Source organism: Artemia franciscana, chromosome 15, assembly GCF_032884065.1.
Source record: "Artemia franciscana chromosome 15, ASM3288406v1, whole genome shotgun sequence".
Lineage (NCBI taxonomy): Eukaryota > Metazoa > Arthropoda > Branchiopoda > Anostraca > Artemiidae > Artemia > Artemia franciscana.
The window spans coordinates 24,110,819-24,127,844 of record NC_088877.1 but is presented as its reverse complement, the minus strand read 5'-3'; the positions used below and the strand labels follow the sequence as shown (position 1 = coordinate 24,127,844).

Sequence of the window (17,026 nt, the reverse complement as noted above, 5' to 3'; positions counted from 1 at the left end):
CCTAATATGTCCTCCTATCATTCATCAAAATGAAATCCCTATTCATTTAAACATGTCTAGATAATGTTAAAAAATCCATTTAAACTTCTCTAGATAATCTTAACAATTCATTTAAATCTCTCTAGATTATCCTAGAAATTCATTAAAACCTCTCTAGATAATATTAAAAATTCTTTTAATCCTTTCTAGATAATCTTTATAATTCATTTAAACCTTTAAAAATTCATTTAATCCTGTCTAGATAATCTATAAAAATTTATTTAAACCTCTCTAGATAATCTTTAAAATTAATTTAAACCTCTCTGGATAATCTTTAAAATACATTTAAATCTCTCTAAATAATCATTAAAGTTCATTTAAACTTCTCTAGATATATTTTGAAAAACTAGAATAAATTTAGAAATAAATTTTTCAAGAGAATTAAATGTAACTTTTGAATTAATAAGAATCATAAAAATAATCGTAAATTTTATTGTTATTGCTAGCTACTTTTAAACCTACGATTGTTCGGTATATATTGTTTAGTAAAAATGAATTGATTTTTTGAATAAAATGATCGCTCAGTTAAGAGGAGAGCACTGTCCTCTAACATACATTACCATCATTATGGAAAGCTTCAAATCGCGTTTAATACCGGGCTTGATTTTTAACATAGTTTGTCATTTGTATTATACCTATTGTATGTGGGTAAGGCAGCCCCACAAAGCCGGGGAAATATACTCACTGATCAGTTGTATGACAGGGGAATCTACACCAGAATCAAACAAAGGCTAATGTAAATACGGGTTTTGGTATCTTTTGTGTATTAGCCCCAAGACCCGGTAAGAAAGTTTCCGTTTGAAAAGGTGTCAAAAAATGGATACCATATTGATCACCATTGTTGAAAACACCAAACATGAAACTTCAGAGCATCAAGCTAGAACAACGAGGAAAATTGTATTTTTCTTCTTTTTTTTTCTACGCCATCTTTATCACCATTGTTGAAAATCCTGAACAGGACACTTACTGCCCATAGCTTGAACAACAATTGGGAACTGAAAAATCATATTTTTTTAAGGCTAAGCTAATTTTTGGATATAACCGTTTCTTTAACTGTATATCAAATTCTGGGAATTATAGACAAATTAATAAGTTATCTTTTGGCACCCTATCAAGAGTTCAGAATGGAATTTGCCTCAGTAGCGATTATTGACTCTGGAAAGAGCATAAAAAGGCACCAAGTGATGTACTCACTTTCCTTCTAACTAAATTCAATGAATATACAACCTTTGTTTATGGCCTTTCTGGTTGTCCACAGACTCTTTTCCTGCATTGAATCCCTTTACTGTCCAATAGATTCTTCTTTGAGTTCTTTAGTTTTTTCTAATGATTTTCACAATTATTCATCCTTTCGAACATATTCTCGCTTAATTCATAATCCTGTTTAATGATTTGTTTTTATGTATTCTGTGGCTGGGCTATTTTTATGCGCTCTTTATTTCTTTTTAGAGACAGAGACTAATGGCTCGATAAACACCATGAATCTTCCAGGTGGTAGCACCATCTCCTTTCGTCATGCTCGTCGGAAGAGAAAATTGATTTTATTTCTTTTGGTAAGAAATTCTCAGGTTATACTACTCTGTTTTTTAATATTAATTGAATCATTAATGGATTAAATCACTTTAATTAACTAATTAATCCTTATAATTCATTATCTTTTATCCACTAATTTAATTTTATCTCTTGATTTTCGTATGAAATTTAATATTTAGCTTTTATGAGTTAAGCTTTCATGAGTCAAAGCCGAATTTTAGACTTTAGTGTTACCGCACTCGATTTATATTTAACTGTAGATAGGTTGTGTTGGTATACTTCTTCGTCCTTTCGGGTTCTAAATTTACCCGTCATGGCATGACAGATTAAAATTTACACTGTTAGATTCCCTACCCATTACATGTTTCTTATTTGAAAGCTGGAAGTAAAGAAAAGTAAATGTAGAAATTTTTCACCCCGTGAGTGTGGCCTCAGTTTGTTGTTTCTAAATTTAGAATTTTTGTATTGGTGGATTCTAGGAATCCATGGCTCCCGTTGGTTGAAGAGGTAAAATGTAAATCAAACAGCAGATTGAAATACAAGTAAATGTAGTTAAGGATAGTTAAACCAAAAATCAATATTTATAGCTTATAATTGTGGACCCTGGAGTGTGTCCCCCCCCCCAAAAAAAAAAAAAACCGTGTCTAGTATTTGGTGACGTTCTGTATTCTCTTTAGATTTTTAATTGTTTTGTTTTTTCTATCAGGAAATGAGATCAGATATTTATTACTATACTTATTTTACTACTTACACAAATTAAATTAATTATTCTTATTATTACAGTTTAAATATGCCAAGTGTTGATAAGTGCTAGATGTCGTTGAGGTTTTTAGTAGACACTAACGGCAGTTGCCACTCTTGTAAGTTACCCATACTGTTTGAGGTAGTAGCCCACAAAAAGACTAATTTTGAATTATCTATAAGTTGCTGTGGGTTTTATACTACAAAATTTAGACCAATAAAAGCTGCAGTGGCGGGAGGTCTCGGGTGACCTGTTGGCTAAAGCTCTCGTCTCAAATAGCCTTAACCCATTTTTTTCTCGCAATTGATAAACCATTACGTTTGACAGGCTGTTGAAATTGACCGTTTCTCAACGTGGCACAATCCTCTTGGATTAGTTGAAAATCAGCTTAGCGATGTGCACGGTGAGCAGACAGTTCTAGAATGGATACAAAACCAGTATTCAAGGAAAGAAAAGCACTGGAAAAAAATTATACAAATCTGTTGGGATATATCTCCATCGCTTACTGTATTCCTGCCATCAAGGTAAGTTGTATTTTACTGCAGTTTAATCCAACACTGACTATTCTCTGTATGCGTAAGTATGAGCCATCTGGGAAGTTTGGTCTATGGGAGGAGGCTAAAACCTGAAGTCTTTGTTCTTTTTGGGGAAAAAGTAATGGTAAAGGATGCAGCACCAGACTTCCATAGTCTAAACCGGCAGTGCTGATCGCCATTTTGTGGCCCTTCAGCCAGAAAGCTCGTTGTGCACTGGTAAAAGGTTTCTACTTACTATTTTTGTTTTTTGGCTCAATGTTGTATAAACTTGTACAATAAGAAACAGCTGGGGATTCCCTTGCTTTGGGTCCTCTAGTTATAGAAACTGGAAACCGTTTAATGACTGTAACGTGTCATTTTCTAGTAGAATGTATATATAATTCCTTGTTTTTACTGGGCTGTTTGCTTAATTAAGGGCCCATTGCCTGGTCTCACAATTGTCTTTTAACCATGAGAGGCACATTTATTCCGGGCTTTCGGTTTTTTTTATTAAAAAGTGTCACACAAGGCTGCTTGAGGCACGTGGGGTGGTTAGAGGCAGTAGGCTTTTCTCTGATTCGATTATATCAACAGTCTTAGTATATCAATAGAGCTGTTGGAATGAATATACGAAGCCTCTGTTTTATACTTTGTTATATTTTAATTTGTTTAGATTATTTTTAGATTGGGAAATATAGAAGTTGCAAGGAAAGAAGTAGGGCTTTTAGTTGAACCCCATCTTTAAAACTTGTCCCATATTCCTAAAGCTCGTTATTCCTTTATTTTATTTAATGCCCTCTGAATGATCTACTAGGGCTGAGGAAATAATAATGGGCATGAGCCCAAGGGCCGTGTTGTTGGTGCTTAAATCAGAAAAACTGAAAATACTAGAATAAATTTTGATTCGGCACGACGCAAAATGAAATATCTTTGTAACGAAATATACCTACAAAACTTATGTTTTGTGCCCTGTTTAATTAGATTTATCGGGGTCAATTTCAGACTTAGAAATTATAGAAGCTTTACAAAAGAGGTAGAAAAGCATGTTCAGCTTTATCCTGACTATGAAGCTCTACTTTTTTGTCCTATTCGATAGCCCCTGGATTAGAACTGAAGTTGGGGGGGAGGAGGAATGAGAATTGGCCCAATACTTGTATGAATCGAGATTCAACATAACGTAGCGTGTCCTCCTCTTTGTTAAAATCGATTTATGAACCTCTGTTACACATTGATTTGTTGTCTTTACTTTCAGACTAAGGAATAAAGAAGTTGCAACAAAAGAGGTAGAGTGTTTAGTCCAACTTAATCCTGACCTTGTGGCCCACATTCCTGAAGCTCTTGACTTCCTTGTCACTGCCAGCTCAATTAATAAAGACATTCCACAGCTGTCACATCTGCTGCATTGGAAGCATGTGTCTCCTGTTAAAGCGCTTTCTTATTTTTCGAGACAGTACCCGCAACACCAAAAAACGGCTGAGTATGCAGTACGATGTTTGAATAGTTATCCTCCAGACGCTGTCTTGTTTTACATTCCCCAGTTGGTACAGGCAATCCGCAATGATAAGGTAAGTTTTTTATTTTATATTTGGTAATAGTCTAGATTATGTGTTTATTTTCGTTTCTACTAATAAATAGTAAAACAAAATGAATCCATGAAATGTTCGGAGGCATAAAATGAGGAAGTTATCTCTGAGACTATATTGACTATAGATTAATATAGAATTACAATGAACAAGAGTTGCTTACACTGTCCACTGAGAACAAATGTTTGATCAAGAAAATGTAGCGAAGAAAAAAAGGGATAAAAAAATCAGTGAAATAAGAGAATATAATGCAAATAATTTTGCGGAGACCTTTGTTCAACCTTCCTAGGTTTAAAATTGATAGAAAAGATACAGATGGAAGTCCACAGGACACTATGAAAATAAACATCTAAAAAGAATAAACACTCAAATAAAAGTGACTCCTTCTTCAGTAACGTTGAAACAGAAACTGAAAAAAAAAAAAAAAAAAAAAAAAACAGTTATTGAATGGTAGGTCACACTTTCAATTCGCAATTTGAGAAAATTTTGTTGGAAGTCTTAATAATAGTTCTAGTGTAGAATTTTAAATGGATGGGGGGGGAAGGCTATTTAAATAATTGGATGGAAATTCTCTTTAATCCTTTTTTGCCGAAATCCATTCTGACCGTCAGCTTGTTGCAAGCATATAAAGAGACAAAAATTGATTGACCATTTCATTGTAAGAATCTTATTGTGGTGAATTTTGTTTCAACTGTTTGTTTATTAAAATAAATACAGGTTCATTTTGTAAAACGATTTCTGATTTTCCGATTTTAAAATAAGATTAAAGATAGGAATTTAAGAATCATTGCAACCAGATTTTTTTTCTGATTGTTGTTCCCATGGTTTAATTGAACCATGAAGTGTTAAACTTTAATTGAAGTGTTTTCACTGTCCAAAAAATTTTCTTCACAGTTTAAGCAGATCAGTAGCGAAAAACGATATTTCGTGCTCAGAATCAACACGCCTCAAATTTTTTTCAAACAATTATTGTCCTTGATCTGCTCCCTTTGGTCCCCCAAGTCAAAATCCTAAATCTACTTAATCCCGCCATCCAATATTCCCTCCAAACTTCAGCTAGGTCCCTTCAGCTGTTGCTTTTTACCCTTAGTCGTACCTGAGATATTGCAGATGCACCCTTTGGATAACCTGGGTACACTTAGTGTTTTGGTTTAATTCAACATGCCCTTCAATATTAGCTAAATATTTCAAATTAATAATCTTCACTGTTCCTGATCTATCGCATATACACCACTTTGAAAAATTGGACTTACTTATGTCTTTGGATTTGATTCAACATTTCCTTCAATAAACCGCGCTTTACTTTCTCTTGAAATCTTGTGACTTGGTACCATCAACCCTACCTAAGATATATTGCATACACCCTTTTCACAACCTGAGCACAGATAATGCCTTTTGAGTTAGTTCAATATGTCTCAACATTATCAGAAATTTTTAATTTGATAGTCTTAACCGTTTCTGAGATATTGATATGATCTTGATGAGATATGATCCTAGTCTTTGTCCTAGGGTTTGTGGGAGTCATTTCACTCTCAAGGCATAGCTATTGGGCCTTTTGACTATTTGAACAGAATGGTTATCTCAAAATTTTGATCGGACATCATTCGGCACTGAGAAGGGGGGAGGCAGGTAGTTAAAGAACATTGGAGAGGCTTGTTTGCCTCCCATTATTTTGATTCGTTACAACAGCACTAGAACTTTCATTTCCAGTCGAGTGAACCCCCTCCTAATTTTGTGCGGTCACTTCTTCCACACTGAGGGGGCTAGTTAAAAAAAAAAAAATAATAATAATCCATTGAAGCCTCCCAATACATATTAACCTATATTACATTATTCCCCCCAAATATATTTCACTTCTTTCAGACAACAATATTGCGCTGTCCATGACACTTTGATGAATTAAGTTTAATCTTCCTAAATATTGACTAATAGGGTATACTCGGGAGTTTACTATGAAACCAAAATGAATTCCTAAAATGCATGGAAGATGTGAAACAGGGAAATAAAAAGATGAGACAAGAAAAATGGTAAAGTAAAAAAACGAATAGAAAAAACTGAAATAAAAGGATTATCGGATAAAACGAGGAAATAGAATAATATATAAAGCAAGATAGTAAAGATTGAATAGGGAAGGTGGGAGTGTGGCTAAAGAAGGAAAAATCCAAATATATGTCAGTATTTTTTATTACGTACGTATCAGAAGGGGGAGTCTCAAGGAAATAAATCGTTAATTAACATAGTCTTCAAGAAAATCGTGTATATTAAGGGTTCCAGGTGTGCGAGAATAAATGTTACCTCGCGTAAAAAAAAGAGGAGTTGGGTTAGATATTTGTGCTAAGTACAAGTTACGAATTCTGTATGTGCAGTTGAAACTCTCAAAAATTCGAGTAAATTGCTCTTACGTTAATAAATCTAAAAAAGTGATGGTCCATGTAATGCACATTAACGAGTATGTTATGCATATAATAATAATAATTTATTTATTTATAATCCACTGTACAAAACAATGTGAGGATAGTGGAGTAAAAGAGAGAAAACAAAATAAACATTAGAAAAGAAACAACATTAGTAAATTAAAATCAATAGAACAATAAAATCAATTACAACAACGTAAATAAATTAAAATCAATAGAACAAACAGATGAGAACAAAGGTACAACACAATAAGTACAACAAAATCAACAAGGAAAAGGGTCAACAGAACAAACTTGTGAGCCCGTGATATGGGGTAAGCCGTCGATATGCTTATGCCGATAACTGATCATGAAGCTCCTGTAGTTTTGCAGTTGCATCGGAAACTTTGTATTTTTGGATTATTATCCGATTTCGAAACAATAGAAGTAGATAAAGCAGGTATTACATTATTAATAGTAACATCTATGTAGTTTAAATAAGTCACTCTTACAATGCATTGCATAATGTATTGTAAGAGTAGCAATACATTCGTATTTTTACATGGCCCATGTGATTTGCATTAATTCTTTATTAATTTTTGTTTCAGGAGTCACATTTACAAGAATATGTAAAAACTCTTGCAAGGAGGTCACAGTTAGCTGCTCACCAGCTTATTTGGAACATGGATGTTAATAAGTTCAAAGATAAAGAAGGCCGCCGGAGAGACCCAGTTCTCTATGATATATTAGATGGCATCGTAAGCAGTATAATTGAAGGATTCTCAGATGCTGACAGGGAATGCTATACACAAGAATTTGCTTTTGTTGAAGCCATTACTTCAATCAGTGAGAAAATCACAAAGTTTCCTAAAGGTGAGCTAATAGACGGAGTTTATATTTAGCGAAACATTTGTGGAATCGTAAAGTCTGTTGTAGATCGTCTTAAATTCAAAATCTTTGGTAAAATCTAAACATTCTTAAAGCTGAGTTCAAACTGCAAGAATGACTTGTGAAAATGGGAACTAGTGCTAGTACTGACAAAAAAAACTATCAACGCTACCTAGTATTTGATGACATTCGACATTTTTCAGTGTAATAATAAAAATCGTTAGCTTAGATTGGGAAAATTAGGGTACCAATAAGCGCCCGATCTGAATTCCTGACAGAAAAGTAATAGCACAGCTTGATAAAATGCCGAGTGTCGTCCAACGCTAGATGAAGTTGGCAGTTTTTCTCGTTGACGCAGGCACCAGTTTATTAGCTAATCTTTGAGCAAGCTAATTTACAGAGGTTGCATTACATTTAGAAAATATTTGTGGAAGTGATAAAGTCAGGTTTGAACTATACTAAATTCAAAATCAGTGGTAAGTTTTAAGTGTTCCTAAAAGTCAAGTTATTATGTAAATGGTAAAATCAATAGTTGATCATGGCAAATTCAAAATGAAAAGAGCTAAATGAGAACCTAACCCTTGACTTGAATTGGTGAATTAATACACAAAGATTGTGCATAGAGAAATATTTATATCAAACAGCTTAATGGATTGTAGGCATGTTTCTTTTTATTTATTAGTTTTTTATATTCCTTTGTTGGTTTTTACTTTCTTTTTTTTTTCACTTGACATAATAAATGAATTTAGATCTGTTAGAGCTTGTGAAAAACTTCTGGAAATTAATATTTTATTAATGTTACCACTAGTACTATAACAGTTCGTCCTGGTATTCTATCACTGAGTTAAAAAATAGAATATCCAAAATATTTGACATACTACTTTCACGTTTATTCGTCAAAGGACCAAGGACAGTGGTAATGAAATATGACTATTTGATCCTTTTAGCAGAATCTCACAAAACCATACATATCTTAAATATTTCGGAAAAGTTGAAAATTAAGTTTCAGTGAAAGACCTTCATATGTAGTTGTGCAGTAACTGACGCAAAATTTAAAAAACCTAATATAGGAGAAGAATTTACAAGAAATTACGCTAATAACACATGACACTAAATACCTTAAGAAGGTGTAGCTTTTATTAAAATGAGAGGGGGTCGATAGTGGGTTATTAAAATTTAGTTGGAATTAAAATTTACAGATTTTAAAGCCAACTTAAACCATTTTTTATTTTAATTTTTCTTTTACTTGACAGGTTTTGTACTAATATAAGTGAGAGCTGCAAACATTTAACTATTAAAGAATCGGGATTTTTTAATGGTCGTATTTTATTTTCAGGGATTGTTGATTCTTTGTATTAAACTATTGGTATCAAAATTCCATTTTTTAGAGTTTCGGTTACTATTGAGCCGTGTTGCTCCTTACTACAGTTCGTTACCACGAACTGTTTGATTTCCCAAACTGTTGCATATTTTTTTTAAAATTTAATAATTGAAACAGGAACATTACTTTTGTCAAAATAAGTCGTTTTCTTAATATCTAGTGCATTCAGAACGTTTTCAAAGTTTTGGAATTCGGGTAAAGGTTATGTGCCTATGAAGCGACTGAATTAGCTTTCTAATATTGCCAGAAATTGATACCCTTGCAGTTTGATTTTGAAAGAAGTTTTGTCTTCTTGGTTCATATTCTCTTAACTGAGCGTCATCTATCCTATTTTGTTGAAGAAACGTCAGGGCACACAACCAAGACCTCGAACAAATGTTTTTAAAGTGGGTGTTGAGCCAATTTGTGATCATCCTTGGTAATGACATCGCTAGGATCTAGGCTGGCCAAAAATAGTATTTCCGCTTTTCCCTGGCCACACCCCATTTAACAGCTGTTTGTGCTTTGGTGTTAAGCACTCAGATATAAATACTTTCGATCGGACCCGTTTCTTCTTATTTACAATCACACGCTTCGCACAATCAGAGGAATGAAACATGGCAAGTAGGAGAAAATTATTCACCAGAAGTTGCTTGAGTATGTAAGAGCTTAGTTGACTTAATATCCGTAACAATCATACTGATCTCCAACTCAGTACCAAACAGTTCTAAAACACTATTGCTCAGTTTTTCTTCACCTTTCTGAGACTGTCCGTTGATTAAAAGACCAATCGATCTTCTTCTCATCAAAGAAAGTTCTACCATTTGTTTTGACCTCATGATATGGAATTCTTCTGCTGGAATTGTGTCTATTCATCGATTTTTGGAGAGAGTTTATTGTTTTTTATTGTATTTGAAAGATCAGTTTCACTAAAACCTTTATTTCAATACTTGATTCGGTCATAGTGTTTTATTTTCTAGGGGAAGAAAGGAAAACAGCTTGTAACAAATTCCTTCAAAAAATAGATGTTCCAAAATACTGTTATTTACCATGCAGCCCCGAAGCCATTGTTCTAGATATTGACAACACGAGTGGCAAACCACTTCAGAGTGCTGCTAAAGCGCCGTTTCTAGCAAATTTCAAGGTTGTACGAAGAGGTATAAAAGAAAGTGGAAAATGTTGCTATACCTAATGGTCAAATATCAAGATCTTGTAATGAGTATGTACAGGCAGTCATATTCAAGGTAAGCGATTCTCTCTCTCTCAAGGTAAGGAATCGCTTACCTTGAATATGACTGCCTGTACATACTCATTACAAGATCTTGATATTTGACCATTAGGTATAGCAACATTTTCCACTTTTTTTATACCTCTTCGTACAACCTTGAAATTCGCTAGAAACGGCGCTTTAGCGGCACTCTGAAGTGGTTTGCCACTCGTGTTGTCAATATCTAGAACAATGGCTTCGGGGCTGCATGGTAAATAACAGTATTTTGGAACATCTATTTTTTGAAGGAATTTGTTACAAGCTGTTTTCCTTTCTTCCCCTAGAAAATAAAACACTATGACCGAATCAAGTATTGAAATAAAGGTTTTAGTGAAACTGATCTTTCAAATACAATAAAAAACAATAAACTCTCTCCAAAAATCGATGAATAGACACAATTCCAGCAGAAGAATTCCATATCATGAGGTCAAAACAAATGGTAGAACTTTCTTTGATGAGAAGAAGATCGATTGGTCTTTTAATCAACGGACAGTCTCAGAAAGGTGAAGAAAAACTGAGCAATAGTGTTTTAGAACTGTTTGGTACTGAGTTGGAGATCAGTATGATTGTTACGGATATTAAGTCAACTAAGCTCTTACATACTCAAGCAACTTCTGGTGAATAATTTTCTCCTACTTGCCATGTTTCATTCCTCTGATTGTGCGAAGCGTGTGATTGTAAATAAGAAGAAACGGGTCCGATCGAAAGTATTTATATCTGAGTGCTTAACACCAAAGCACAAACAGCTGTTAAATGTGGTGTGGCCAGGGAAAAGCGGAAATACTATTTTTGGCCAGCCTAGATCCTAGCGATGTCATTACCAAGGATGATCACAAATTGGCTCAACACCCACTTTAAAAACATTTGTTCGAGGTCTTGGTTGTGTGCCCTGACGTTTCTTCAACAAAATAGGATAGATGACGCTCAGTTAAGAGAATATGAACCAAGAAGACAAAACTTCTTTCAAAATCAAACTGCAAGGGTATCAATTTCTGGCAATATTAGAAAGCTAATTCAGTCGCTTCATAGGCACATAACCTTTACCCGAATTCCAAAACTTTGAAAACGTTCTGAATGCACTAGATATTAAGAAAACGATTTATTTTGACAAAAGTAATGTTCCTGTTTCAATTATTAAATTTTAAAAAAAATATGCAACAGTTTGGGAAATCAAACAGTTCGTGGTAACGAACTGTAGTAAGGAGCAACACGGCTCAATAGTAACCGAAACTCTAAAAAATGGAATTTTGATACCAATAGTTTAATACAAAGAATCAACAATCCCTGAAAATAAAATACGACCATTAAAAAATCCCGATTCTTTAATAGTTAAATGTTTGCAGCTCTCACTTATATTAGTACAAAACCTGTCAAGTAAAAGAAAAATTAAAATAAAAAATGGTTTAAGTTGGCTTTAAAATCTGTAAATTTTAATTCCAACTAAATTTTAATAACCCACTATCGACCCCCTCTCATTTTAATAAAAGCTACACCTTCTTAAGGTATTTAGTGTCATGTGTTATTAGCGTAATTTCTTGTAAATTCTTCTCCTATATTAGGTTTTTTAAATTTTGCGTCAGTTACTGCACAACTACATATGAAGGTCTTTCACTGAAACTTAATTTTCAACTTTTCCGAAATATTTAAGATATGTATGGTTTTGTGAGATTCTGCTAAAAGGATCAAATAGTCATATTTCATTACCACTGTCCTTGGTCCTTTGACGAATAAACGTGAAAGTAGTATGTCAAATATTTTGGATATTCTATTTTTTAACTCAGTGATAGAATACCAGGACGAACTGTTATAGTACTAGTGGTAACATTAATAAAATATTAATTTCCAGAAGTTTTTCACAAGCTCTAACAGATCTAAATTCATTTATTATGTCAAGTGAAAAAAAAAAGAAAGTAAAAACCAACAAAGGAATATAAAAAACTAATAAATAAAAAGAAACATGCCTACAATCCATTAAGCTGTTTGATATAAATATTTCTCTATGCACAATCTTTGTGTATTAATTCACCAATTCAAGTCAAGGGTTAGGTTCTCATTTAGCTCTTTTCATTTTGAATTTGCCATGATCAACTATTGATTTTACCATTTACATAATAACTTGACTTTTAGGAACACTTAAAACTTACCACTGATTTTGAATTTAGTATAGTTCAAACCTGACTTTATCACTTCCACAAATATTTTCTAAATGTAATGCAACCTCTGTAAATTAGCTTGCTCAAAGATTAGCTAATAAACTGGTGCCTGCGTCAACGAGAAAAACTGCCAACTTCATCTAGCGTTGGACGACACTCGGCATTTTATCAAGCTGTGCTATTACTTTTCTGTCAGGAATTCAGATCGGGCGCTTATTGGTACCCTAATTTTCCCAATCTAAGCTAACGATTTTTATTATTACACTGAAAAATGTCGAATGTCATCAAATACTAGGTAGCGTTGATAGTTTTTTTTTGTCAGTACTAGCACTAGTTCCCATTTTCACAAGTCATTCTTGCAGTTTGAACTCAGCTTTAAGAATGTTTAGATTTTACCAAAGATTTTGAATTTAAGACGATCTACAACAGACTTTACGATTCCACAAATGTTTCGCTAAATATAAACTCCGTCTATTAGCTCACCTTTAGGAAACTTTGTGATTTTCTCACTGATTGAAGTAATGGCTTCAACAAAAGCAAATTCTTGTGTATAGCATTCCCTGTCAGCATCTGAGAATCCTTCAATTATACTGCTTACGATGCCATCTAATATATCATAGAGAACTGGGTCTCTCCGGCGGCCTTCTTTATCTTTGAACTTATTAACATCCATGTTCCAAATAAGCTGGTGAGCAGCTAACTGTGACCTCCTTGCAAGAGTTTTTACATATTCTTGTAAATGTGACTCCTGAAACAAAAATTAATAAAGAATTAATGCAAATCACATGGGCCATGTAAAAATACGAATGTGTTGCTACTCTTACAATACATTATGCAATGCATTGTAAGAGTGACTTATTTAAACTACATAGATGTTACTATTAATAATGTAATACCTGCTTTATCTACTTCTATTGTTTCGAAATCGGATAATAATCCAAAAATACAAAGTTTCCGATGCAACTGCAAAACTACAGGAGCTTCATGATCAGTTATCGGCATAAGCATATCGACGGCTTACCCCATATCACGGGCTCACAAGTTTGTTCTGTTGACCCTTTTCCTTGTTGATTTTGTTGTACTTATTGTGTTGTACCTTTGTTCTCATCTGTTTGTTCTATTGATTTTAATTTATTTACGTTGTTGTAATTGATTTTATTGTTCTATTGATTTTAATTTACTAATGTTGTTTCTTTTCTAATGTTTATTTTGTTTTCTCTCTTTTACTCCACTATCCTCACATTGTTTTGTACAGTGGATTATAAATAAATAAATTATTATTATTATATGCATAACATACTCGTTAATGTGCATTACATGGACCATCACTTTTTTAGATTTATTAACGTAAGAGCAATTTACTCGAATTTTTGAGAGTTTCAACTGCACATACAGAATTCGTAACTTGTACTTAGCACAAATATCTAACCCAACTCATCTTTTTTTTACGCGAGGTAACATTTATTCTCGCACACCTGGAACCCTTAATATACACGATTTTCTTGAAGACTATGTTAATTAACGATTTATTTCCTTGAGACTCCCCCTTCTGATACGTACGTAATAAAAAATACTGACATATATTTGGATTTTTCCTTCTTTAGCCACACTCCCACCTTCCCTATTCAATCTTTACTATCTTGCTTTATATATTATTCTATTTCCTCGTTTTATCCGATAATCCTTTTATTTCAGTTTTTTCTATTCGTTTTTTTTACTTTACCATTTTTCTTGTCTCATCTTTTTATTTCCCTGTTTCACATCTTCCATGCATTTTAGGAATTCATTTTGGTTTCATAGTAAACTCCCGAGTATACCCTATTAGTCAATATTTAGGAAGATTAAACTGAATTCATCAAAGTGTCATGGACAGCGCAATATTGTTGTCTGAAAGAAGTGAAATATATTTGGGGGGAATAATGTAATATAGGTTAATATGTATTGGGAGGCTTCAATGGATTATTATATTATTTTTTTTTTAACTAGCCCCCTCAGTGTGGAAGAAGTGACCGCACAAAATTAGGAGGGGGTTCACTCGACTGGAAATGAAAGTTCTAGTGCTGTTGTAACGAATCAAAATAATGGGAGGCAAACAAGCCTCTCCAATGTTCTTTAACTACCTGCCTCCCCCCTTCTCAGTGCCGAATGATGTCCGATCAAAATTTTGAGATAACCATTCTGTTCAAATAGTCAAAAGGCCCAATAGCTATGCCTTGAGAGTGAAATGACTCCCACAAACCCTAGGACAAAGACTAGGATCATATCTCATCAAGATCATATCAATATCTCAGAAACGGCTAAGACTATCAAATTAAAAATTTCTGATAATGTTGAGACATATTGAACTAACTCAAAAGGCATTATCTGTGCTCAGGTTGTGACAAGGGTGTATGCAATATATCTTAGGTAGGGTTGATGGTACCAAGTCACAAGATTTCAAGGGAAAGTAAAGCGCGGTTTATTGAAGGAAATGTTGAATCAAATCCAAAGACATAAGTAAGTCCAATTTTTCAAAGTGGTGTATATGCGATAGATCAGGAACAGTGAAGATTATTAATTTGAAATATTTAGCTAATATTGAAGGGCATGTTGAATTAAACCAAAACACTAAGTGTACCCAGGTTATCCAAAGGGTGCATCTGCAATATCTCCGGTACGACTAAGGGTAAAAAGCAACAGCTGAAGGGACCTAGCTGAAGTTTGGAGGGAATATTGGATGGCGGGATTAAGTAGATTTAGGATTTTGACTTGGGGGACCAAAGGGAGCAGATCAAGGACAATAATTGTTTGAACAAAATTTGAGGCGTGTTGATTCTGAGCACGAAATATCGTTTTTCGCTACTGATCTGCTTAAACTGTGAAGAAAATTTTTTGGACAGTGAAAACACTTCAATTAAAGTTTAACACTTCATGGTTCAATTAAACCATGGGAACAACAATCAGAAAAAAAATCTGGTTGCAATGATTCTTAAATTCCTATCTTTAATCTTATTTTAAAATCGGAAAATCAGAAATCGTTTTACAAAATGAACCTGTATTTATTTTAATAAACAAACAGTTGAAACAAAATTCACCACAATAAGATTCTTACAATGAAATGGTCAATCAATTTTTGTCTCTTTATATGCTTGCAACAAGCTGACGGTCAGAATGGATTTCGGCAAAAAAGGATTAAAGAGAATTTCCATACAATTATTTAAATAGCATTCCCCCCCCCCATCCATTTAAAATTCTACACTAGAACTATTATTAAGACTTCCAACAAAATTTTCTCAAATTGCGAATTGAAAGTGTGACCTACCATTCAATAACTGTTTTTTTTTTTTTTTTTTTTTTTTTCAGTTTCTGTTTCAACGTTACTGAAGAAGGAGTCACTTTTATTTGAGTGTTTATTCTTTTTAGATGTTTATTTTCATAGTGTCCTGTGGACTTCCATCTGTATCTTTTCTATCAATTTTAAACCTAGGAAGGTTGAACAAAGGTCTCCGCAAAATTATTTGCATTATATTCTCTTATTTCACTGATTTTTTTATCCCTTTTTTTCTTCGCTACATTTTCTTGATCAAACATTTGTTCTCAGTGGACAGTGTAAGCAACTCTTGTTCATTGTAATTCTATATTAATCTATAGTCAATATAGTCTCAGAGATAACTTCCTCATTTTATGCCTCCGAACATTTCATGGATTCATTTTGTTTTACTATTTATTAGTAGAAACGAAAATAAACACATAATCTAGACTATTACCAAATATAAAATAAAAAACTTACCTTATCATTGCGGATTGCCTGTACCAACTGGGGAATGTAAAACAAGACAGCGTCTGGAGGATAACTATTCAAACATCGTACTGCATACTCAGCCGTTTTTTGGTGTTGCGGGTACTGTCTCGAAAAATAAGAAAGCGCTTTAACAGGAGACACATGCTTCCAATGCAGCAGATGTGACAGCTGTGGAATGTCTTTATTAATTGAGCTGGCAGTGACAAGGAAGTCAAGAGCTTCAGGAATGTGGGCCACAAGGTCAGGATTAAGTTGGACTAAACACTCTACCTCTTTTGTTGCAACTTCTTTATTCCTTAGTCTGAAAGTAAAGACAACAAATCAATGTGTAACAGAGGTTCATAAATCGATTTTAACAAAGAGGAGGACACGCTACGTTATGTTGAATCTCGATTCATACAAGTATTGGGCCAATTCTCATTCCTCCTCCCCCCCAACTTCAGTTCTAATCCAGGGGCTATCGAATAGGACAAAAAAGTAGAGCTTCATAGTCAGGATAAAGCTGAACATGCTTTTCTACCTCTTTTGTAAAGCTTCTATAATTTCTAAGTCTGAAATTGACCCCGATAAATCTAATTAAACAGGGCACAAAACATAAGTTTTGTAGGTATATTTCGTTACAAAGATATTTCATTTTGCGTCGTGCCGAATCAAAATTTATTCTAGTATTTTCAGTTTTTCTGATTTAAGCACCAACAACACGGCCCTTGGGCTCATGCCCATTATTATTTCCTCAGCCCTAGTAGATCATTCAGAGGGCATTAAATAAAAT

General features: G+C 33.6%; 1 protein-coding gene across 1 annotated transcript in view; it reads left to right on the top strand.

The window, feature by feature from the left end:
* Positions 1-17,026, top strand: part of LOC136036561 (putative phosphatidylinositol 4-kinase alpha-like protein P2) — a 55,946-nt gene that overhangs the window by 29,636 nt on the left and 9,284 nt on the right. The window contains exons 7-12 of the mRNA XM_065718864.1: positions 1,489-1,592; positions 2,642-2,838; positions 4,082-4,394; positions 7,414-7,678; positions 10,034-10,231; positions 16,054-16,061. Coding sequence (XP_065574936.1) covers positions 1,489-1,592; positions 2,642-2,838; positions 4,082-4,394; positions 7,414-7,678; positions 10,034-10,231; positions 16,054-16,061 — 1,085 coding nt within the window. The remainder of the gene's footprint in view (positions 1-1,488; positions 1,593-2,641; positions 2,839-4,081; positions 4,395-7,413; positions 7,679-10,033; positions 10,232-16,053; positions 16,062-17,026) is intronic.